This window comes from Vicugna pacos, chromosome 3 (genome assembly GCF_048564905.1).
Source record: "Vicugna pacos chromosome 3, VicPac4, whole genome shotgun sequence".
Lineage (NCBI taxonomy): Eukaryota > Metazoa > Chordata > Mammalia > Artiodactyla > Camelidae > Vicugna > Vicugna pacos.
The window spans coordinates 96,961,407-96,987,496 of record NC_132989.1 but is presented as its reverse complement, the minus strand read 5'-3'; the positions used below and the strand labels follow the sequence as shown (position 1 = coordinate 96,987,496).

The window sequence follows — 26,090 nt, the reverse complement described above, 5'->3', positions numbered from 1 at the left end:
ATGCCTGGGCATACATACATTCAGAGGAAATTATAATTTGAAAAGATACATGGACCCCAATGTTCATAGCAGCACTATTTACAATAGCCAAGACATGGAAGCAACCTAAATGTCCATTGACAGATGGTTGGATAAAGATGATAGGATACACACACATACACACACACACACACACACACACACACACTGGAATACTATTCAGCTATAAAGAGGAATAAAATAATGCCATTTGCAGCAACATAGATGGACTTGGAGATTGTCGTAGTAAGTGAAGTAAGCCAGAAAGAGAAAGAAAAATACCATATGAGATCGCTCATATGTGGAATCGAAAAAAATGAGGCAAATGAACTTATTTTAAAAACAGAAACAGACTCACAGACATAGAAAACAAATTTGTGGTTACCAAGGAGGAAGGAGGGAGTGAAGAAATAATTCAGGAATTTGGGATTTGCAGATACTAACTACTACATATGAAATAGATAAACAGCAAGGTCCTACTGTATAGCCCAGGGAACTATATTCAATGCCTTGTAATAGCCTATAATGAAAAAGAATATGAAAAGGAATATATATGTATAACTGAATCACTATGCTATGCACCAGAAATTAACACAACATTGTAAACTGACTACACTTCAATTAAAAAACATTTTTTAAATGCAGAAATGGTTATGAGTCACATTAAAAGTCAACAAAAGCCTCAAAAAAAGACAAAAAAGAGCTCAGACTTTTTCCTTACTCTCATTCCTTTCTCCTGAAGGTTCTCACCTAGCTATTACGAAAAAATGCAGAATAGTATCTACAGTCCACACAAATTTCCCTGCAACAGCTCAGAGCTGAATCTCAAGTGATCAGGAGCTACAATCAGAAGCTACCTCCCAGTCTAATCACCTAAAATTCAAGTTTTCTTGATCATTATTCCCAATCTGGACAGGTATGGGAGTCTATGAAAACCTTTTATAAAACTGGTGGAGGAAAAGATAAACAGTGAAAGCAGTGGTCTGAGACGAGGGACTTCAGACACTTGGAAAGTCAGACACCACAGCACCACCCCTCCTTCTCATCCAAAGATGCAATCTGAGAAGTAAGTATTCCAATAATTTCCTGGGATGATTTTGCTAATATGAAATACAGCCTTTTAAGCTCCAAGAAATCCTAGGTTCTGCCAATAATGAATTTTAGGGAAGGAGAAGGGAGGGGAAGGAGGGAAAATCCTGAAGTGGAAACCATTCGTTTAAAAATAGAAGTGAAAAACTGAGCTGTTAAGAATGACAGAAAGAGAACTGGACTGGAACCAGAACACCCGTCTCAGTTCTGTGTAAATTTCATGAAGTCACTTTCCCCCATACATCATTTTCCTTGTCTACTAAATTAAAGGATTGGGTAAGATGGCCATGAATTTTCTTTCCAGCTCTATAATGCAAACAAAGATACTGAAGTCTTTTCCAAAGCCTCAAATAGTGACTTAGACTTTGCTTTTTTAGTCTAGTATCTGGGCATGAGAAGCTAGCTCTGGAGATGGGGTTGGTCAGCATCAGAGCTAGCTGGGACTGAGTGAATGTCCAAACACTTCGAGAGCATAGAGATGCCACCAAAACAGAAGAGACTTCTGGTCACTAAGTCCAGCACCTCCTGAGAACCCTCCTGCAACATTTCACAATGGGGTCCTCCCTCTGGCCTGGTCTTTCAAAGTTCAGTCAAGTGGAACAATGTTTGTGGGCCTTTGGATGGACCCTTAGAACACGTTGGCTGGATGTGTTTGCTGAGTTTTCTCCCAGGGAAGGGAAAGTCACATACTAGGTAGTTACTGTCTATACCCCCTTAAGTTTATCAACCCATTTCCCAAAATTAGGTCGAATTTGTATACCAAGAACATGCAAATGGGCAGCATGGGAGGAAGGAGGTGTCCCTAAGACAAGACCCATCCGTTTTGTAGATGGAGACGTAGAGGCAGCTGCACAGAATGGAGCGCTACTTCCGTAAATGACTCTAGGAGTTTTCACCCAAGGAGGAGGGAAGAGAAAAAAGGCGAAGGGAAGAGGAAGAGGGAGAGACAGGTGTCCAGGAAGAGGACGGAGACTGATAAAGGTGAATAATGAAAAGCAACAGAGGAGAAAAAGTCAGGAAAAGAGAGTCCAGTCTGCTCATCCCCATCTCTGCACATACCCGATGGCCAGAGTCATCTTTCCAGAACACAAACCTGATTAGCTCCCCGCCCTGCTATGAACAAACAGACAGACAAAACTTTTGCTGGCAAAATTAGGCTGAAGCTTCTCTACTGGCCAACAGACTCCTCCAGCCTGACACTAAAAGCACTCATGTCTTCTTCCCCAGCCGGCGCTCCAGCCACACCCGCTCCTCCAAGTTTCTCTCCAGGCTCTTGCTGCGGCACGCATTTTTTTTGGTTTTAGTTTTTCCGTGGATAGCCATCCCTTTTGTCTCATCTTTTGAGATTCAGCTCAGCGGCCACCACAATTCTGATTGTTTTCCCCCAGCTCCCTTTTGTGCATTGACGTCGTTCATCGCGTGATACTTAATAAGCTGTTCATTTATCCCCACGAGAGCCCTTCGGAACTGCTCAGAGATAGGCGCTTGGGCATATTTACCGCCATCCTCAAGCTTGGCACATAACAGAAGCACAGGAAATGATTGGTGAAAGAAGCGGGGAAAAGTAGGATTAAAGGAAAAGAAGAGCTAGGGGAAGTGAGGAAGGAAGGAAAAACACAGTACAATCCAAAGTTCAATGTGGTCTCCACTTCAACGGCAGAGACTTGCACTGAAACCTCTAGAATATCAGTGTCTCTTGTTGGAGGCTGGTTTGGAAATATTTCAGAAATCTAAGGAAGTTTGAAAGTCCCCCTTCTTTCAAAAAGCCTGGCTTAAACAAAAAAAAAGAAAAAGCAAAAACCAGAAAGTAGCTTCTAACCTATTCATCTGATTTCAGCATGTTAGATGCCTAGGGGCACCAGTAGGTGGGGTGAAAAAGAAATGTAATTTGGATTTCAGTTGCCTGCTGGGGTGTTGGTTGCCAAGAACTAATGAGCAAGGACAGCCTGCATCTGCCTCCTGCCGCCTCTGGGGGCTCACACTGCCATGGCCGGGAGGGATCCAGCAAAGATCCTTTTATTGAAACAGAAAGTCCAGATCAAGGCTTGGACAAAAGTGAAAATGTCTTCACCCCTGAGAAAACCTCAGATTAGCCCTCATTGCTCTTCAGCCAAAAGGTTGTCAGATGAGCGGACAAGCTCTAAAAGTGGCTTTCAAAAAACAGGATTGTATAGGAAGTTATCATTTCTTCTGTGGCTCATCAAAGGAACAATGTTTTCTTGGCACAGCCCCACAGAACGGTGCATTTGTGGCCAAGTTAGACATCCCAGGTTTGTCCCAGATCTACAGCTACTTCCGCGTGTGACCTTGGTCTGATCATACTACCAGTCTCAATCGAAACTTCTCAGTCTGTGGTGGGAGGGGTTTCGATTTCAATTTCATGGACTTTTTCGGGGCCTATTCAATGCATAGAAGCAGTCACTTCCTGTGGTATTTGTTCACAGATCATATAATTCAGAGTAACTCTCCTAGTCCCCTTGTCTGATTACCACATGCTTGGTACCTAGAAGGTAAATCAAAATCTGCTGCTTCCTTGTGTTGTGCACCTGAAACTAATATAATGTTGTATGTCAATTACACCTCCATTAAAATGTTTTTCGTTAAGAAATAATAAAGGCAAATTAAAAACCTGTTTCTTCCTGTTCTTAATGTTTTAAATTAAATTGAGTTTCATGAATTTGCCATTCACTACACTGAAACCTCAACTCACTGCCGTACCACCCTGAAAGAATTAAAGATGTTTCCTTAGACGCTGAGCTTACACGCCCAGAAATAAATCAAGTCCTCTGTGATTATCAGGCTTTCATCACACAACACAAGCAGGTTTGCATTTTAGATACAGACAGTTTTTTTTTTTTGTTTTAACTCTTTGGTCCTTTTTAAAACGGGGTGAATATAGAGGCTTAGTAACCTAGAACGCCATAAATCAAATAACAAAGCCTGGCGTGAAATGTCACAGTAGACTCACAGATCGAATGAAAAACTCAAAGGGCAGCTTCTCCTGGCTGGGAAGCAATTAAGCACGTCCAATTTTCTTATGATCTGCAAATGATTATCTACAGCGGTCATCTGTCTGCAAAGGTCAGTGCTCCTCCTTTCCACACCAGCAGAGCCAGAAAGAAACCAAGTCACAGAGAGCAGGGAGCTGGCCGCCGCTGTACCCCTTTCTGATGGGGTGGCTGCAGCCTCCCTTTATCTCAGAACATCCACGATTTTCCAACAGAGACCGGCAGCGCCCCAAGTATCCCAGAGCAACCCAGAGAGAGACCCACAAGCAGCGCGATCCACTTCTCGAAAGCATTGATCCTAGGAATCAAAGCTGAAAAGAAAAGAAAAGAAAAGAAAAGAAAAGAAAAGAAAAGAAAAGAAAAGAAAAGAAAAGAAAAGAAAGCAAGAGTAACACAACTCATTAAACTTTGACAGTAATCCTTAGAAGAGAATTCTGAGTACCTGGCCCCAGAATGGGGTGATCTGGGCTAGGTCATCTACCTCGGGGTGCGGTAGCTCATCTGGTCTCAGGGATTTTAGGTCTGTAGAAGTGTTATTATCCACAGTCCCAGATTTAGGATGGCTCCGCTCTCTCACTTTCTCCCTCCTGGAGCCGCTACGGCCAGTCTGCTGATGGCTTTGCACTATTCTTGCCACCACTTTATTAGCTCTTCCGCTCACCTCCATGTATTCATCTTGACACAGGCAAAAAGGGAGGAAAAGCAAAACCAGCAGGTGCCAGCAGACGAGCTGCCTCCCGTGCATGATTCTCAATAGAGCCACAGAGCCTCTGGGAGAAGACGGCTGGGGCTCCGGGCGCCGTGGTCTCTTCGGGCAAGTGCCAAGGCTGGAGATGAGAGCTGCAGCCGGCCGGGCGGTTTTATACTTGGGTGGGTAATAAATAAGGCTGCAGGCATGCCAGAGGGAGAGCAGCCCTCCTCCGCCAGCAGAACAGCCCCCATTCATCACTTTCCCACACCACAGGCAAAACGATTTGTGTGCACAGCTCCCAGTTGGTGGGGTTCATAAATGTCACACCTTGGCACGTTTTTTTGTTAAAGTGTGGAGAAAACATGCACAACCAGCTGGAAACAGGCAGCATGTGTCCAGTGGTTTGCTTTTGCGATTAGACATGGAAAGGCCACGCCTTCTGCGGTCTAAGATGTCTTTTGGAAAAACCGACTCCTGGGCTTGCCAGGAAATTCGGGCTTAACTACATCAATTCCGTCTGAAATGGCAGTGGGAACCTGTTCAGGGCAATCAAAGGAGCTCTGCACCCTCGTTGTGCAGTTAATATTTCCCCACTGCAGGCCACTTAAAGAAACTCATTTCCCCTTCTGGCTCCAGCACAGAAGGCAGTTGGGTGACTCCAGAACGCTAAGCTGGAATCAGGTGCAGAGTCTCTGGGTTTAGCAAAAGCATTTCCCCATCCTAGGTTTCATTTCCTTTTCCCTGAAGTTTCAGGAGCCAGAGGTAGATCAAAGTGGACCAAGTCGCTTATTACCAGATGATGATAGAGAATCCTGCTTTGTGTTAAAAGAAGGTTTTCTGTCTCTGGCCACTCTTCCTTCTGACATATTCTTGATTAAAATTGAAGAAATGGAAAGAAAACAGCCTCCTCCAAGTAGATCAGGATGGAGAGAATTATCATTTCCTTTATGAAACTTGCCACATTCTTATGAATTCAGCCAAAGAGAAAATGAGCACTCTAACTTCTTCCTGATGATAAATTAAGAGACCTTATGTAGCTTTGCCACTAAAAATTGCTTCTATTTCCATATCCTTTAATATGACTCATCACTCACATACCAAAAAGGCACTGCCTCCTCCATGAGGACAGAAGAGATCCTGGGACTTAGAGGCAGTGAGTGGCCAGGGTGTCGCTCAGAGGACAAGGGTGGCACCATAGGAAGCCAACATGGAGAAGCCTGGCCTGACGAGGAGGAGGTAACGGAGCAGCTAGAGAGAGGACTGCTCACAGCCTCCCTCCCTACTCAGCGAAGGGGCCTGGGAACCAGGAGCTGTCTCCTGAGGTGAGATGTGTCACTCCCACAACTACCAGAGCCGCTGCATCTCAAGCCCACATTTATACATAGAAAGGCTGTGATGGAGAGGATGGAGCGAGAGAGAGAGTCAGTAAAATGAATGCTCTCCAGGTCACAAACGCGGGGACCTTGGGAGTCATGTTTACACCAAGCAGGCAGCTCCCCCAGAGTGGGGTGTCAGAAACTCTGCCATCCTTATTTCATAAGTCTACCCTTAGGTGTCCAGAATTTCCCCACTGGAGGAGTCTTTGAGTTCCGTGATGAGTGCCCTTGGGCAAATATCTGGGGGGAAGGTAGCACATCCAGCCATCACCTGGCATCAACTATTACTGAGGACTTTGTAACAGACCTGGAGATGGAGGCTGGGGAAGGCCAGCTCTCAGGTCTTGCGGACGAGCAAGATGGGATATTGCCATGGGAGAAGAGGCCCAGGGCAGGGCCTGCCTCAGTAGGGACACCTTCATCATCAGGGAGGCCTGGAAAACATTTTCAGGGAGACCACAAAGTAAGAAACGTCTCTGAAATCGAGGTCACCTAATTCACAACTTTTCAAAGAGCTTCCTGGCAGCTCCCACAGCCTGGACCAGCTGGCTGAGTAGCTCCGAGTCCACCCCTTCTGACTTTCAGCTGCATCGAGACTTTCCACTGGTGTTTCCCATCTTTTTGTCTATTCTGGTGGTTCTCAAACCCATCTACATAATAAAATTAACCAGGAAGCTTCTAAATATATCAGAGTCTGGATCCCATCCCAGACAAATTGAGTCAGAATCTCTGGTGGAGCCCATGCACTAAGAGGTTTTCTAAACTCCTTGAGATGATTCCTATGTGTGATCAGGGTTAGGAATCACTGACCCTCCTTTCCTTGACTCATAGGAATAAATAGTAATAATGTCTCTAATTTGCTGAGCACTTGCCATATGTCAGCCAAGTAATTTTCTGCTTAAGCTCTCTGACATCTCTCAGCGAACCCATCGTCTCCATCTTATAAATGAGGAAGCAGAGGCTCAGAATGGGAAGTGATTTGCCCGGTATTATACAGTTGAAAAGGAGTCATGGATGTTGCTCCATCTGTCCTCCTGCCTTCCTGCAGGGAAGCAGATGACCAGCGACAGGCGGACTGCAGAGAAAGCTGGGTCCATAGCTGGCAGGACAAGAATCTGGGGTCAGAGAGTTATGAGCTGAATTGTATCACCCAAAAAGACCTCCAGATCCTAGCTCCCAGCTCCTGTGTGAGTAAGACTCTATTTGGAAATAGTCTTTTCAGATGATCAAGATAAGATGAGGTCATTAGGGTGGGCCCTAACCAGATACAACTCTGTCCTTATAAAGAGGAAAAATTTGGACATAGAAACAGACACAGGGAGAACACCATGTAAAGATGAAGGCATCGAGGTGATGCATTTACACGTCAAGGAAGGCGGAAGATGGCCAGCAAGCCACCAGAAGCTAGGAGAAGGGCATGGGACAGAGTGTCCCCCACAGCCTTCAGAAGGAGCCAACCGTGTGGACACCTCCATCTCACACTTCTCGCCTCTAGAGCTATGAGACAATACATTCCTTTGTTAAGACACCCAACTTGGGGCACTTTGTTATGGCAGCCCCAGCAAACCAATACAGAAAGTATGTAAGGAAGTGTTAAAAAAAAAAAAAAAAAAAAAACTCCAGACTCCGTCATCTTCTAGGCAAGGAGATGGCAGTCTAAAAGGATTAAGCCCATTGGTCAAGTTCATGGAGGGAGAGCAGCAAACCTGGCCCAGAGAAGGGTCCTGGGCCTCTCAGTCCATGTCCTCTGGCTCCTTCTCATGAAGGGCATTTTCAACCTTGGATTATTATGAAATCTTACTTGGGTTTCACTTCATACATGTTCTGGCAACGTTGCTCAAAGTCGTGAGTCAGGGTTAGGCATCATTTCTTGTCTGTGGGCTGAGTGTTGAGAAAATGTAGAAATCGACCCTAGGCAAACTCATGGAAGGGGCCCGAGTCCCAGTTCTGCACAGCTGTCTCTGGCTGTGAGATCACATAGCAAATGCCTGGGGGCATCTGGCTGCTGCGATGCACTGGGACAGCCCCTGAATCTGGCTTGCTTAGTTCGCCCCAAGTGTACAGCCAGGATGTTGGCCATTACCGTGAGCAGCAGAGGGGCAGACACTGCGAATACGTGTGAAAACTCAGCTCCGCAGATCAGCGCTGTAATTCAGAGGCAAATATTTGTTTAGCTTCACAAAGGAGGCTGTTGTGAGATGTGTAGGTGCCCTGTGGCCCCCCCAGGGTGTTCCACTGTGGCCTTGGCCAAAAGGAGATAGGCTCTGGTCTGGCAAGGGACAGTCAAGAGCTGTGTGGGATTGAACGTACCTTTGTATCAGCGCCAAGTTAACGGGTAGCTGAGGAAGGCGTCTGTTTGCTTGACTTTCGGTAAGGAGCAGTTGGAGTGTGACCACCTCTCTCCTACCCCTTCCTGCTGAAAAATCCTCCCTATACTCAGCTCAGTGAATTACGAGATTCTAAATTCAAGGCCCAGTCCCTTTGATTTAAACCAATTAGAGGTTTATAAAAATGCAGATAAAATGAAAATACTCCCTGAGATGAGGTAAGTTTAGCTGTATTTGTCATTTATATCTTGATGTTGAAGTTTTTTCAGATTATTTTTAGAGAAGTTTCATTTGAGAAGAAATTTTTAAAAATTAATATAGTGTGCTCAGAAAGGGCCTGTTGTCTGTCAATTTCAGCTGCACCATTTGAAGACAAATAAGTTTTTGCTTGGCACCAACTTGAGGCCAAATCAGGGGAGAAACTGGTCAGCTAATCAGGGTGCCATCACCGTGGTGGAATTCAGTTTAGCGTCTGATCCTCATTAGGCATGTGCAGGAAACCGCTTGCCAATGTCCCAGGAATGGATGGGTCCTGATGGCCAAAAGAAGGCTGATAGAGACCGATGCTTAAAAACCAGCATTCAGTGCCACTGAGTTGTTCATTTTAAAATGGTTAATTTCTGGATTGTGAATTTCACCTCTGTAAATTATTTTAATAAATAACGAAATACAAAAAAAAAAAAGATATCCCACCAGGCAAAAGAGGAAAAAATTTAAAAAACAAAAAACAAAAAAGCCCACAGCATTCAGGGGGAGGATATAGCTCAGTGGTAAAGTGCATGCTTAGCATGCATGAGGTCCTGGGCTCAATCCCCAGTACCTCCATTAAAACAAAAACAAGAAACCCCAAAAAACAGCATTCAAACATTTTTACCTGTAATGAAAAATATAACTCTCAAATGACTATACTTGTTGTACAAGTTTGCTGGACACAAATTCTCTCTGTAAGAAATCTACAAAAGAAGCCAGATTCTAATTAGAGAGATGTCTAATAAGCATGAAAGTGTGTGTGTGTGTGTGTGTTTATGTGAGAAATGAAATTTGTTACACAATGTTAATGGCTGGTATCATCAAGCTTGTGCATCAGTTAGGGTCCAAACAGAAAATCCGAAACCACATCAGCTATTTCAACAAAGAGAATTTAATATAAGGAATGGGTTAAACACAGAGAGAGTGACGACAGGAAGCAACCATCTCCTCAGCTGGAGAACAGAGGGAAGAGGGTGGTGGTACCAGAATTCAGAAGCAAAAGGAAGAGGCCCTGCAGAGCTGGGACTCAAAGGCCTGTGGAGGGGTCACAGCCCAACTAAAACTGGTACTAACTGAGCAGGACCCTGTGGGGCTTTCCCAGGATGCACCCCTTCCCCGTATCTTCTGCTATAGCTCTTCTCTGAAGAACCTACGTTATAGTATCTGATGCACACTTCCTGAGATGGTTTACAGATGCTAAAACCACCAACAAATGGAAGAAATTAAGTACTTGATGACCATGAGCCCCCAGGCCTACTAACGCCTAAGGATTGATAATGTGAACAACCCTACTACCTCACCATCGACCAGATGGTTGCACACGAGCTGATCACACACCCTGGGACGCCCCCTCCCTCACTCAACCTTTAAAAATACTTTGCTGAAACCCTTCAGGAAGTTCAGGGTTTTTGAGCACACAGCCACCTGTTCTCCTTATAATAAACCTTTCTCTGCTCCAAACTGACGTTTCAGTTGGTTTGGCCTCACTGTAGGTCATGCACATGAACTTGTGTTCAGTAACAGTATTTTTGTCAGGGTTAATTCTGGGAATACAGAAAGATACTACTACACCCAGCAGGGTGAAGGGCCATTGCTCCGTTGACCCAAAAACAGCATGCAAAAGGAAAGAGTAATGTCTTCTGGGATCCTCCTACTTTCCAGCACCCCCTACTGGTTGACAAGTGGAGACAAGTAATTTGCAGTCCCAGTTGCAGCATTCCAGGGCAGGACCTTGAATCCGGGTTGCCTCTGAGACACAGCTGCATAGCTTGAACAGAAGAGCTGCACCGGACTTCCCGCAAGGAATGAGCCTGCCACGGGGAGCAGGACTCAAGTTCCCGGGGCAGCGCTGAAGACCCAGTGCCCAGGTGGATCTGCCTGCTCCTCCTTTTCTAAATTTTACTCAGGTCATCTCATTTTTGTCTTAATAATCTCTTACTTCAAACAGACGACAATCAAAAGCTTTCTTGTTTCCTCTGGAGACTGCATCCAGGACACCTGGGGATTCATAGAGGACCCCATCTGAGTCTCTTTTTCATGTGACTCGCTAACTGCATAGCAGTCACTGATATAACGACCTCTCCCAGGACTGGTCAGCCCAACCCCGTTTTCCTCATTCAGATACTCGGGTTTACTTCTGCCCACAGAGTCCTAATGAACTTGGTCCAGATGCTGAAGAAGCCTGAGGCAGGAGCGGCTCTGACACTTAGGAAGGTCATTTCCTGGCAGGGACCAGGCCAATCCATCCTCCTGGTCATTTGAGGCAAAGGACACTCATTTGATGAAGGTAAGACCAGTGCTGTTTTCTCAGAGATCTTGCTGGGCTAATGCAAGATTCTGACCAATGGATCCAGTGGAACCAATGGAATCAATGGATGCACGTAGATAGAGAGGTTTACTTTAAGGGATTACCTCGTGCAACTGTGGAGACTGACAAGTCAGACTACAAGACAGACCAGCCAGCTGGAAATTCTAGCAAGAATTGAAACTACAGTCTTGAGTCTTTCCTCCTTGTGGACTTCAGTCTTTTCCCTTAAGGCCTTCAACTGATTGGTTGAGGCCCACCCACATTATGGAGGATGGTCTACTTTACTCAAAGTCTACTGATGTAAATGTTAATCACATCTTTAAAAATGCCCTTGCAGCAAAGAGCTCGACTGGTGTTTGACCAAACAGCTGGGCCCCAGAGCCTAGCCAAGGTGACACAAAATTAATCATCACAAGGGTCATTTGGGAAAAGTGAATAAATATCTCAGGAGAACTGGGTGCATTTGGTAATCACAAAGAATAATCCAGTAATGCTTGAGACTCTGTAAGAGAATTTTCTCGTCCTGAAATACTCCAGGGAGGATAAGCATTTTGGGATGGGCCTGTGGAGACCCCTCACTTTCCTTCTTCCAGTTTCTCTAAGCTAAGTTTCTTTGATGTCTCAGTCCAGTTTGATACTTCCTTCCATTGCTCATGAACTTTATACATTTCTCTCTCTGGGTCACTGTCTCCTTGCCTGAAAAGCCTTCTCTGATGCCAAAGTCTTTCTTTAAGACATTTTGCCAGGCTTATTCCGATCAACATAATGGGTTCTCTTGCAGTTATGGTAAATGTCTGAACGATTCATTTCACGCTTAGCATCATCTCCGTGGCAGACACTGTTCGGGGTCTGACGACTATTATTCTCTTTCTTCCTTTTAACAAATCTTGTAACAAAATCTTGATTTTGTTCTTCTTTCTGAGGAAGTCTCAGCTACAGGGAGTAAATCAGGACTGGTGTCATCTTTTTGCCAGTGATTATTTGGGGCGTCAACATTGACATAATCCAGTGTGAAAGGAGTCTGTTGGGTTACTTAGGGGAAGGACTCCACAATCTTAAAAAGAGATGTACAAAAAGGAAATGGGCCTTCTCTGTCTCTTCTTCCCCTTAATATTGTCACATTTACAGGATGGAAAGATATAAAGAACCTGGTCCTTGTTGGCATCCGTGGGCCATTACCTAATCTTCAAGCCAAGTGACTGTCTTGCTCTGTGAGAGAATCCTTTTGTGCTTTTTAGGCCTTTGAGAAACAATCCTGTCTTTGTTGTGTTATGACTTAGTACTCTGTCTATCTGTCTTTTTTCAGCTAAATTGAAGATCCTTGAGGGAAATAACAATGCCATGTTTCTTATTGTACAGAGCCTTACTCTGCAACTTTCACATAGTAAACACTCCAAAAATGCCTTTCATTAGTAGAATAAGTAAATGGAAACTATAACCTGAATTAATAGAGTATGCACGGACTGATCAGTTAAAGCCGCCTGAGCTCAGATTAACCAATTCGAAAGAAGCTGAGGGATTTAGAGGGCCGGGCAATCCTGTCCCGGTCTGTGCAGCCCCGGTCCTTCCTGAGGAGGCAGGATAGCTCCTCCGCGTGTCAGTCCCCTTGCCCTCAGGGAAGCCTTCCAGGACTTCTCACAGCAGAAACCGTGCCCTGCATCTCCATCTCGCCATCCTCTTCCTAGACAGTTCCCTGCCTCCTTTGCACTCCAGTTGGGACCATGTGACTGGAATCTGGTCAGTGGACACCAGTGAGGTGAGCCACTTCTGAACTTGGCCTGGAAAACCTCCAGTGAGATCATCCTCCTTTTCCTCTCCCGCACTGACCTTGGAGGCCACGTGTTCCAGATGGGGGCTGTGACAGCAGAGCCTCGGTCAGCCCGGGGTCCTGCATGACGGGATGGAGGAGAACCCTGTAGACCCTTGATAAAACTCGTACTCTTAGTTAGCGGTGAACTTCATTTGTTAAACCACTGTGCTTTGGGAATGAATTTGTTCCTACAGGGAGTCTATATCCCACCCCACTTAACAGGCATCCTTAACTAGATCAGTTCCTTCTCTCGTATGTTCTTGGAGTAATAAAATCTCTTCGTTGTAGTACCTTTCAAGTTAACAGGCTATTTTGTGTGTGTGTGTGTTGGGGGAGGGGTGTTAGGTTTAATTATTTGTTTATTTTAATAGAGGTACTGAAGATTGAACCCAGGACCTTGTACTCTACCACTGAGCTATACCCTCCCCCGCCCAAATTAAACTTTATATTTGTTTGTTGCATTCTTTTATTAATATTGTTCTCTTCACTATTCTGTATGTTCCATGTGAGACCTTTTGTTTTCCAACTATTGTATTTTTAGTATCTAACATAATGCCTTAGGGGAAGGACTCCCCACCCTTAAAAAGAAACATACAAAGAGGATATGTACCTTTCCTGTCTAAATATTTGCTAATGATAGACAGCTGGATGAGTGAATGAATAGATAGATGGATGAATGAATGATGGATAGAAGGATGAATGGATGGATGGACAGATGGACAAATGGATATTGGTTTTGGCTTCTGTCTCCACCTGAGTTTGATTCCCAGCTCCCAACTTTCTAGCTGTATTTCCTTAACCTTTCTAAGCCTCTGATTTCTCATTAGTAAAATGAGGCTAATAATATTTGTCTCACATGGTGGTGGTGAAGATTAAAAGAAACGGTTCTGTAGTAAGGCTCTCTCTTCCCAGCACAGTGCCTGGCACCCACTAACTATCATTATAGCTCAGGGATAGAAAAAAGGAATGGAGCTGGAGGAAATTATTAGAAAGAAAACATCTGGTCAATATGAATTTTATTTTACTCCCTGCCAGTGAGTAAGCAATTAAAAATAGCATTTGAGTCATTAAACCTGTTAAGAGTTTTCAGATCAACAAAAACAACTTGCTTCTCTTTTTAAGTGTTTGGAGAAATTTTTCCTCCATTAAAATCAACTTCAGGTAATACAGGATATTGGTGTTCAGCAAATAGGTTGGGAGCCTCATGTGATTTTAAAAGATATTTCATTAACTTCTTTTATTCCCCAAAGATGCATTTAAGAAAATTGGGATTGATTTCTTTTCTATGCAGAAACATACACAAACCTCCTGAAGGAATAAATCTCTATTCTAAGGAATAACTCATAGAAAATTTTCAATCTACCTTGAAAATTAATCATTTGGTTCAGCAAATAATAGAGCAGCCCCATCTTGCTTGCTTTCATGGTTTGCCACAGCCCGTTCGTTCCAGGATCTTCTGGAGGTATTAAAGAGCAAAATGTTTCCACATGAGTAATGCTGATTCCAGACACTCCACCCCAACCGCAGAGGGGAGGAGACCTGGGGTTGGCGTCCCAAATACATTTCTTTATTCCCAGCCTTAAACTAGGCCATACAGGAAAGGCATTCTTGGATTCCAAACCAAGTGTCTAACCAGCCGTGTCCGCTAATGAGTTTCCTCATCCCATTGGTTCCTGTCTGCTGGTGTGACGTGCTGCTCTCATCTTTCAGAGCCATTTGTCCTTTCCGTCTGCCGGCTTTCCCACAAAGCCAGTCAAATGCTTATTCTCCATGACTGCATTCTTGGCTGGCCCCGTGGAGGATGAACTTGGGTGCAAAATCAGCCACTTTTTATGCACCTCGCTGGGATGTGTGTCCGTGGAGAGGGCACACGTTTTGTGAGCAGCAAGAGCATCCTGGCTGTGGATTGTTAAGAAAAGCAGAGCCAGCAGCAGCCCATTTCATCTAACTCCCCCATCCTCTATGTCTGAGCAAATAATGGCCCAGAACAAGGAGAACCAAAAGGCCCAAGGTAACAGAGCTAATCAGTGGCAGCGTTAGAACTAAAACGTAGGTCGTCCGACTTTGACACCAGCGATGTTCACGCTTCATAATGAGTGGTATGGAATGTATCTTGTACAACGAAATGCTGCTCTTCAGTGTTTAGGTACCAAAGAGAGATTAAATAGTGGTCTTTGCTTGGCTGGATCTCATTCAGACTTCTAAGGGAGATTCAAATCCCACCACCTCCTTCAAGGCTTCTCTGATGGACAGGTGACAGCAGAGACAGCACCAGACCAAGTGGAGGAAGACCTGGCTTTGGCCCTCGGTTCTCCTTTACTAACTAGCCTGTGCCCTTCAGCACTTGGCTTCCCCACTCTGGCTCTAGAAGCATCTCAGAGGCCCCAGAGCAGGGGCCCCAGGGAGGGAGGACAGAGAGTTGAGGTACTTCCATCTTCTCCCCCTGGTTCGCTCCTGTCCTCTGGGACCTTGGACCCCAGCCCCTTGGGTTAGCCCTCAACATGGGGAAAGTTGAGCTGGAAAAGCGGGGCATGGAGGTGAGGAGTGAAAAATAAGAGGCAGTTCCCAGAGATTCAGATGTTCTGTTCCGGAGGTCAGCAAACTTTTCCCTGAAGGGTGGTGGAATAAATATTTCAGGCTTTGTTGGCCAGACAATTTCTGTCTCGACTCCTCAGCTCTGCCATTGCAGTTTGAAAGCAGCCATAGACGATCTGGGGGTGATTAGGCATGGCTGTGTCCTGAAGAAACTGTTTACAAAAACAGAGAGAGGTCCTTAGGCCAGAGACCCCGGTCTATTCTAATCCTGATCTGTCCAGGGTCTTCTGGACTGAATTAAGGAACAGATTTCTCTATAACTTATAAGGAATATTATCAATACATGGAAAGATACAGTAAAAAAAAAAAAGGACAACAGTTGATGCTCCTAAAAGAGCTGCGGGAATCTGAATTTTTCATCTATTTCATAAATAGGAATTTGTCTTCTTTTTGTTTTCATCTGTACATCATGATATTTTTATTTATCTCCTCTTCTTCCTCTGCCTTTTTCTCTTCTCCCTCCTCCTCCTTTTTGATTACCATCACCCTGTTTCCCACCATACACAGACCAAAAAGCATGTGTATCAATCAGAGATGTGGATGTAAGTAAGCAATGGGAACCATCACAGGATGTCTTAGGCAGAAAAGACTCTCATTGGGAAGTTGTGAAATATTCACACAATTGACTGGAAACATGCTAGGAAGGCAGTATAGAGGGTCCTACACAGGACATTAAGGGGTTATCTTGCCATAGGAAACATAAGGCTGTACTGTCACTGTCCTGGAGTCAGATCCTGTCTGCTCCTGGATACCCGTAAAGCCACCATGACTAAATCTTAACTGACCCCTTGTTTTTTGTCACTTTTTTCCAAATTCAAGTCTTGCCTGATTCTAAGCCACACATACACCCATTCCAGGCTAGCAAAGAGTGGGGAGAAGTGGAAACTTCTATAGTTCAAGTGTTATAGTGGACGTTGGGCATTGAGCCCCACCAGGACTACACATAGTGGGGACTTCTCACTATATGGACAGGGTAGGGGCATGGCTCAGCCAATACCATGACAAAAGTCAATCAGCAAAGATGAGGAATTCAAGGCCAAAGTTGATCCTTGTGTGAAATATCCGTGGACTCACATACAAGGGGTAGATTCTAAACTGGCCAGAGTATTGTTAACTATGTTCTGCCTAGGGGCTCAGGCATGAGAGGGAGGGGTAGATTGTCAACATGATCAGACTCACAGTCCCTGCTGTAGAAGGATTTTCAATTCACAGCAAGGAGCGTAAGGATGCACATTCATCACTGACATGGGTTTATACCCCTGTCAGTGCTGGGTGGTCCACATCTGTTTTCTAAGTCCATGAAGCCTTCACCAATAAATCAAAGTTCCAGAGACAGACACAATGCTGCGGCAGTTATGCCCATGAAAATCGCGTATTTTCCAATGTGCAGTGGGAAATCTGCATACGTGCATCTGTCTTCAACGCTGAAACACACAGCAGCTGGGAGACAGCTGCTCAGCCTTGGGATAACAGAGTTCCTGGCCCCCTGACATCCACCCCTCATAATCTGGTCATTCTGTTCAAATGGTCATGGTTCTAGGTAACAAACTACTCTGGGGTGTATCACCTAACTTGGTTGTTGTCACTAGAATTTCAGAGACCTCTCTTCTCCAAGTTAGGGACAGCATCCATCCATTTGACCCTGAAATGCATGATTTTACACTTGTTCCAAAAATTTTTAATTGGTTTACTAGAAAAGAGTCTCTGCTTTGATTGCAAGTTATGCAAGGCTTTGATGAGTTCCAAGCCATTATGTTGTAGTTTCACAAAAGACAATATATCCAAAAGGAGGAAGAAAGGGGGACTGAATGAATACAGAATCAACAAAGTACAACAGTAGGTATTTGTCACAATACAGCCACTTTGCACTTCTCTTACGACTGCTTGTGTGTATTTATCACACTGGTTTACCTGTCCCAGAACACACAGATTTATATTCAACACTTACTCCTAAGTCCTGCTTCATCTTTAAAAAAATTTTGACATTATTCTGGGTTGTAGAATTTTACTCATGAATTTTTATCATGACTTTTATATTCTAGTGAACCATTCCAGGTAATTAATGCACTTTTATGAATTGGGGTATAATACAGACCAAAAAATAATAATAAAAAAATGCAAATTGAACAAGCATCAGCAATAAACTATTAATGCCAACAGCAGACTCCAACCACATCCTGAACTGAACATGACCAGAGCCCAGCAAACCAATACAAACCTTGGGTTCACACTTTTTAAGAATGCTAGGGTATTTCTGGGATAATATTTCATCTTGCATTTCAAAATCTGTGAGATTTTTATACACCAGCTAATTTTTTCCCTAAAACTGTCATACTACCTGCTAACCACATGACTGAGATGTGACAAGCAGTGGTCCAAAGACCACACTTGGAACAGTACTCAGCCTTCATGTTGATGAAATGCAACTTCCATTTTAAGGTAGGACAAGAAAAACTTAAGCGTCCATTCTCTCTCTGTGTTTGTCCGGGCCTCCTCCCTCCATCCCTAATGTGCAGTGTGCATCTGCATTACATTATCCAGAGCACCTCAAAGAGGGGAGGGCCTGCTTGACTGTAAAGATAAACTTTTGTGTCTTTCTTCTGATGCTAGTAATGTTACTTCTTAAAAGAATAGCGTTCTTCCCAGCTCTGTAGGAGGTCATGGTGACTCGCTGCCCACTTTTTATGGGCTTACCTGGACTCTGTATCCTTGGTGAACTTCATGTGAAAGATCAGTTGTCACTTTAATGTATGATCCTTTATCTTGAAAATGTACATGACTGAGCCTTCGACTTCTAACAGGAAGAACAGTTCTTAGAACTTTCCGGGAGTCTGTTTCTGAGTCAGAATCCTCAGTTTGGCTGCAGTAAAATTCCCTTTTTTTTTCTTCTTGACAGTTTATTGAATTTTCATCAACAATATCAAGTGGTAAGTAGACCAAGTAACATAGAAATCTTTAGAGCCCAAAATCGCTGACTTTGGGGTTGAAAGGAACTGTAGGAATCGTCTACTACAATGCTGAAGGTCGTGGACCACATGGATGGCTAATTTTACGTGTCAATTTGTCTGTGCTACAGTGCCTTGATATTTGGCCAAACATTATTCTGGATAGATCTGTGAATGTGTTTTTAAAAGCAGATTAACATTTAACTCAGTGGACTTTGAATAAAGCACATTACTCTCTATAATGTGGGTGGGCCTCATCCAATCAGTTGAAGGGCTTAAAAGAACAAAGACTGACCTCCCCTGAGCAGGAAGGAATTCTACCAACAGAAGGCCTTTGGACTTGAATCACACTGACTTTTCCCTGGCTCTCTAGCCTGCCAGCCTACTGTACAGATTTTGGACATGTCAGTTTTCGTAATTGCATGAACCAATTCCTTAAATGAATGTCTCTCTGTCTCTGCCTCTCTCTCTCTACCCCCCTCCACCCCGACATCTTGGTTCTGTTTCTCTGGACAACCTAGAACAGTCACTAAGGATGACTGTGTGAAACTGAGTCAAGCAAGGAGAAAGCTGACAATGAACACTAACAGTAAGAGTTTTAGGTGTGGCTGGCCTTCTTCAGGAAATGGTTTGCCTGGGGACAGGTGACGCAAAGGGACATCCATCTCCATGCTACAGGCTGTGAGGACAAAGATGTGCAGCTCTCTCCTAAGCCACTCATTCCCAATTTACTTTTGCCAATCAACAGATCTTCCCTATAATCCTCTTTCCCATAATCCATTCTCCAGGAAGACAGGCGTTTCAACAATTCTAGAATATTTATAAAGGTGCTTTCCAAATCGGTTAGCAGCCATCCTTTAATGATTCTTTTTGATGACTAGGGAAAGTTCCTCTGGGTCCAAGAAACTTGTCTTGACAGCAGTGAGGAGGGCTGGGAGCCTGAGGCACATGCTCGATGCTGACCAGTTTTATTCAACAGTAATGAGGCATCCTTGTCTGTGAGGTAAGCCAGGGGGTACCTCGAGTTCCTAGAACCCACGGTTCTCAGAGCCAGGTAGATACTTTTCTTCCCATTATAAACTTGCCAGTGGATACTTTCAGTAACTGGCCTTTGGATGAAGCCCTAAGTTGTTTTTCTGGGCAGGAGGCACGCCTCCTGTGGCTCCTCAGATGCCTGAGCTCCAACCTGGACCATCCTTGATTAGAAGAAAGAGGGTTGCTCCTGGCTCATCCTCTCAGATGGCTCAGTCTGCTCAAGAGCATGTCTGTGAGTTTCCAGACATTCTTACAGCACAAAGAACAGCATCAGAGAGGGGGAATGTTCTCTGGGAAGTTTCAGCAGGATTCATTTTCCCATCATAATTTATTTACAAAGAAAGAAACTCACATAGAAACACACTTATGGCTACCAGAGGGGTAAAGGAGGGGAGGGATAAACTAGGAGTTTGGGATTAGCAGATACAAACTACTATATATAAAATAGATAAACAACAAGGTCCTACTGTACAGCACAGGGAACTACATTCAATAACTTGTAATAATAACATTCTAAGTGAAGTAAGCCAGAAAGAGAAAGAAAAATACCACATGATATCACTTATGTGTGGAATCTAAAAAAAAAAAAGTCAAGCGAACGTATTTACAAAACAGAAACAGACTCACAGACATAGAAAACAAACTTATGTTTATGAGCGGGGAAGAGGGTGGGAAGGGATAAATTGGGAATTCTAGATTTGCATATACTAACTAATATACATGAAATAGATAAACAAGTTTATACTGTATAGCACAGGGAACTGTATTCAATACCTTGTAGTAACCTACAGTGGAAAATAATATGAAAATGAATATATGTATGCTCCTATATGACTGAAGCATAATGCTGTACACCAGAAAGAGATACCACACTGTAAACAGACTATACTTCAATTTAAAAAAAAAGAATATATACACATGAATAACTAAATCACTATGCTATAAACCAGAAACTAACGCAACATTGTAAATCAACTACACTTTAATTAAAAATAAATCTAAAAACATGAAATATATTTCCCCATCATATTTATTTCCCCTCTGTGGATCCCATATAAGGCTTCTTTTTACATCAGATGTGATTCCCCCACACCTTCACCTTTGCCCATCTTCTCTGAAGTCCCGCAAAGAGCATGAGCTCTTCTTGAATTCTGATTCTGTAACCATCAACTGCAAGTTGCTGATTTGGGGTGGAGGGTGTGAGTAGAGCAGAGGGGTGGGATTGAGAGAGAGAGAGGCAGGGAGTGAGGTGGACACCCGTTTAACCACTTCTAGAGTTCCTGCCAAAGTCTGTACCTTGTTTCCATGGCTCATTGAGCAGCTACTCAGTACACGTCCAAGCTCCCTGCCCTCGGGGGCTCAGAGAAATGTCATTCTCATCAGAATATGATAGCCTTCACCCCAGGCAGGAGCTGAAGTCAGACAAATGATGGGCTGGAGAGAGGTTTGGCAGGCTCTCGGTGCATACCAGAGCACAGAGGAGATGGAAATGTCACCGGAAAGTGAGCTCTGAGTTCTTCCCCTACCTCCAGCAGCTGGTCCAGTTCAAAGCCTTAAGACAGTGCAGTAAGTGGCAGAAAGTAGATTTCCAAAGCCCACTGTTGGAATAACAAACATCTTAACAAGCAGTCTGCCATTCTGCATAAGACACAGGCAACTGCCCTGTCTATTTCGACCAGTACATCTGAGAGAGGGCCCTTAAGGCATACACAGGAGCCTTTCCCACTCTTATGGGTAGAAGATGGCACAATTTACTCTCCTCGCCTACTGGTCACAGCAGTTCGTTCTATCCAGCATTGTCATATTGTATTGCAGCATATTTACTGTCCTGAACTCATACGTTTATTCAGGTTGGGAATTCCACGCTATGTATTTTGCTTCCCTAAAATCTAGCCTGTAGCTATAATTTAGGTTACAATAGCTATTGTGTGTTATCCTTTAAATGAACAAATAATTATTATCATAAAGTAGGCTTTCCATAAATACACTTTGAATAATGAACAAATGAATAAACGATCATATCTTCAGCATGACAGCCACAAAGGTCCCCATGATGCCTCCCCCAAACCTTCACAATGGAATCAAAGTTCCAGGCATTGACAATACACGTTGATGGAAACATAGTCCCTCCTGTCCCGGGACTCACTCAAGAGGAGGAGGCCATCAGGAGAACAAAGACTTGGGGCCACATGAAGAGTTATGGGGGAGGCATGAACCAGGTGCAGGAGAGCAGAGGGGACGCTGGAGATGCCAAGCGGTTCCCCACCTCTTAACAGCCGTATGGTAAGAGGTACCCTGAGCCGCCACAGGGTTCCACAGGCTGGGCAGCTACAACAGCAGAAATTTGTCTTCTCACAACCCTGGGGGCTGGAAGTCTGAGATGGAGGTGCCTGCAGGTTGCTTACTCCTGAGGCCTCTCTCCTCGGCTTGCAGACGGCCACCTTCTTGACGTGTCCTCACATGGTCATCTGTATGCGTCCAAATGTCCTCGTCTTACAAGGACACGAGTCCGACTGGATTAGGGCCCACACTAAAGGCCTAATGTTAATTTAATAACCTCTTTAAAGGCTCTTTCTCCAAATCCAGTCACATTCTGAGTTACTAGGGGTTAGCGCGTCAACATGTGAATTTGGGGGGAACACAGTTCAGCTCATGATCACAGCTATGGCCCACGAGGATCCTGGACCACACCTCAGGCCCCAGCATCCCTGCCTCCAACATGTACCAAGTCCACCACAACCACCACAGCCCCGGGCGCTGTCCTCTGTCTGCCCAGGGCCTCTGAGAGCTATTATTACATGATGGGAGTGGCCACCTCCTCAGTGGCTGACGGGAGGGTTAGTCACGTCCTTAAGTGATACCCTTCTGAAGACGCAATCAGCCTATACAATGTTACTATTTATACCAGCTTGGCCGCAGAGGCCTCTCGTGCAAATATTTCCTCATTTAAATGACATCACTGTCTGGCTTTGTGGGGCCTGCCTTGAACAACTGTATAGAGCCAACAAGCCACATGCTTCTCCACATCTACTTTGGCCATCAGTCCACCCTCTTCTTTCCTCTCCCCACAAAGGTCTGGTGTTTCCACACAGTCCCTTCCTCTATCTAAGGGGAGGGGCCCATGGTGTTAGCTGATAACCCAGGCACTGAGGCATGGACCTTCCCAGGATGGTTACATTTTTAAAGAGGAAAGGAGAGGGCGACTTCTAACTCAAAAGAATCCATGGTCGAGGAAATTTGATCTACGAGTGCCTGGCACATAGTAAATGCTCAATAAATGGTGGTAGCCGCCTGAAGGAAAAAGCTCTTGCCTGATCCATTGCCATGACTGGGACCGTGGCCTCTCATTGCTGTTTCCCGCCCCTAGTCTGACCCAGCTGGCTGCTACAACCCTGTAGGGTTCCAGAGGGATCTATGGATCTGAATTCTAAACTTGCGCAGGTCTCTTTCCTGCATCAGTGCCTTCAGGCTCCGCCCCCTCAGCCTAAATACCATCAACTGTCGATCCACGTGCATTTCGGCCTCCCCTCTCACCGCCTCCACCTCTCACCTGTAGGTGGGCCCCGACGGCAATCCCTGCTTCCTGCAGAGTCCGTCCCTTCAACCGGTTCAGTGAGCAGGACTTACGGAGTGCCTCTTGTTCTGGGGACTGGGGACCCCAAAGCCAAAAAAAGTTGTGAGCCCCTCTTCCCAGTTAGCCTCTGTCTGTATCTTCTGCTGCTCCTTGCCCAGGCTGTGACCAGGGAAGCAAGAGCTTCTCCCCTGGAGCCGCGGGACACCAGCCCTGCTCCTTCTGCTCATCACGCACAGTGGAGTTGGAGGACCCACCTTCCAGACCTTCCATCCCTCGCACCGTCTCTCCCACAGTCCCCGGGCTTATTGTCACAGCCTACGGTGCAAGTGACTGATGAAACCCGCTTCTCTTCACAACTTAAAAACAGCGAATGTTTAGAGCCAAAGATTTAAACCATTCATTAGCCAATCATCCTGGGAAAATGCCACACAAAACAAACCCACTTAAAGCTGAGACCACATTATGGTGATAATAAATAAATAAACAAATAAATAAATTTGCTTAAGATTTTATCTTGAAAATGTAATATAAAAGTATAAAGATACTGTATCCTGTTTAACTAAATTTAATTTGTATTATTGACCATGTGTTATCCTTTCAGTGAACAAATGATTATTAAGGTTGGAGTTTTTAATCTTTGGTGTGTTTTTCTGAAAACAGCAGCCTAATACAACAGCCGTCATTTCATGTTTTCACAAAACGATCCAAAAAAGGATGACTTTCCACAAATTTCACCAAGTGCTTTTCCTAAACCTTGCAAAGTCACTTTCCAATCAAGTTCCCTGGTTTGGGACTGCAGTACTTTCAGGGAAGTTTGGCAAGGCCGATGGGGAGTTCTCGAACCAAAGGCACCCATCCCAGGAACGGGATGCTGTCCCTGCCACACTGGGTCATTGCTGGGAGCAGCCCATGGAAAGGCTGGTCTCCATGGGAACCTGATGATGGATTTCATGCACAGAATTGGGCGTGTTAGTCACTTATGAGATAAATAATGAGCTGAAAGCAATTGAGAAACAGCAGACTGACAAAGAGTCTCTCCTTGAGCAAACTTTAGTTAGACTCCTCTGACCCTCTGCTTGACTAGACCTCAACTTTTGTACTTGCATGTTCGTCTCTTCATTGTCTAATCAGCAATCCTGCTAAGTCAGTTTAGCTAGAATCCCCACCTTCCATATCCAATCACCCTTGATATCAGGTTCCTCATCCTCCATCACTGTCCGGGTGATGTCTGATCACTCTGGCCTGCCTTCGGCAAGAATCCCATTAGGTTGGTTTAGCAAGAATCCCCCCCACCCTTGATGCTTCCTCCTGTAATTTCCCTCCCCTGTCCCCCGCCCTGCTCCTTGGCTACAACCCCCCTCTTGCCCACGCTGCTGTGTTTGGAACTGAGCCCAGTTCTATGCTGAGTTCTCCTTTTCCCTGCTGCGGTAGTCCTGCATAAAACCTGTTTCTACCACTTTACTATCTAGTTCTGATATTTCTCCTTTTTTCCTGAGAAGACAGAGTTCTATTTTATTTTGATTTAATGAGTTAAATTAATTCCAATCCCATCTTTTAACATACCCAAGTGGAGGGGAGCAGAACTTCTTTCCCAGTGAAAAAATACAAGACTCTTATTTTGGGCCACGTTTAGTTAGGCTCGTTTTCAAACATCTTTCCTGAGCAGCAGATTCTGTGCATGGCTAGGAAATACTGTTTAAAGTAAAGCTGACTGGATACGATTTTCCTGGTTGCTAGGCCCGGGAGAGCTTGCCCTACCTAGCCACGGGTTACAGATTGGCAGTGTCCTCTGTGCAGGATGCTGGCTTGGGCACTGTCCTCCCATTCTCTGTAACTCCAGTTGTTCAAGTGGGAGAAACATACCTACCATTCTCCCTCCTCTGGCATGGGTTAAAATCACATGTCCCAAGAAACAGCAGCCTCTTAGATGGCAAGAAAAACCCACCCAGAGTCCTCTTGTGCTAGTGAACACCCACTGAGCAGAGAGACTGAAGGGGGGCAGTGGCCGCCTGTGGCCACCATGGAGGTCAGACGCCCCAGGTGGCAGCAGCCCGTGAATCCCAGGTGGGCAGGACCAGACAGGAGTGAAGGCAGCATCACTCACCTCGCATCTGCCCACTGGGCACGAGTCACACTCCACCCACTGGGCGCCAACCCCTATTTCCACCCTCACCACCTGGGCCTTAGAAAAGAAAATACCATAAATCAAATGTAAATATCCTTTCTCCAGGAACCCAGCCCAGTTTCCATATGGAACTGAACGCATGGTGCATCCGCACTGTACTATATTCTGATATACCCAGCTCACACCACAACACCAACGGTGCTGAAGTTTCCCAGAGTCCCTGCTTCAGTTCCAGCTCTGACCACCCGGGTGTTTGCTGGTCAACAGTAACGTCCACACGAGGTCCCTGGGGAGCAGGGAGGGCGGTCAGGGCAGGGAGTCGGGGTGACTGACAGTCCGGTCTTCTTTCTTGTAGACTGGATTTGGGGGAGGTGCCTTCTGCTCGCACACTGAGCATCACTCACACTTGCTCAGCACCAGGACCCAGGACCCAGGACCCAGATGACAGGAGCTGGGTCCCAGCTCATTGGCACAGTCCTGAGACTGCTCTAAATAAACCAGCAAGTGGCACTGAAGGAGTCAGGCGTCTGGGTTAAAATCCACTAGCTGTCGTGACCCAGGACCTTGTCAGTCCCTCGACCTGGGCCAGCACCCCAGACTATCAGGCCACCAAATGAAGATTTCCTCCCAGATGTCACATCAGGATCCCCAGAGGTGCTTAACCTCCTGCTTGTCTGTGCAGACATCACCCCTTCCATGTCCACACGGAACCCTACGTGTCTACAGGCACACCGACCCCGACCCCAGAACTTTCTCTCAAGGCTTCGCCTGTTCTCACAGAGTTCGTTGTGCTTCCCCTGGTTGGTGATTCTTGCCAAGTGCTGGGCCCAGGACTTGAATGAAGAGTACATCCCCCTCCTCTCTTGGCTCAAACACAGCACAGCAGCTCAGGGCCCCTCGACTTTCATCCAGGACTAACCCAAGCCACGTGCTGCACTGA

The 26,090-nt window shown here is 45.1% G+C and overlaps 1 protein-coding gene across 4 annotated transcripts in view; it reads right to left on the bottom strand.

The window, feature by feature from the left end:
- The window catches only part of C1QTNF3 (C1q and TNF related 3), a 63,636-nt gene that overhangs the window by 18,372 nt on the left and 19,174 nt on the right, over positions 1 to 26,090 (bottom strand). The window contains exon 1 of one of the 4 annotated variants that reach the window (XM_006199651.4): positions 4,558 to 5,049. The exons of 1 other annotated variant lie outside the window; for it this stretch is intronic. In XM_006199651.4, coding sequence (XP_006199713.3) covers positions 4,558 to 4,860 — 303 coding nt within the window. In that variant the 5' untranslated portion in view covers positions 4,861 to 5,049. Of the gene's footprint in view, positions 1 to 4,557; positions 5,050 to 26,090 lie in introns of those variants that run through there. 2 more of the 4 variants (XM_015235452.3, XM_006199652.4) reach the window with 2 other exon arrangements.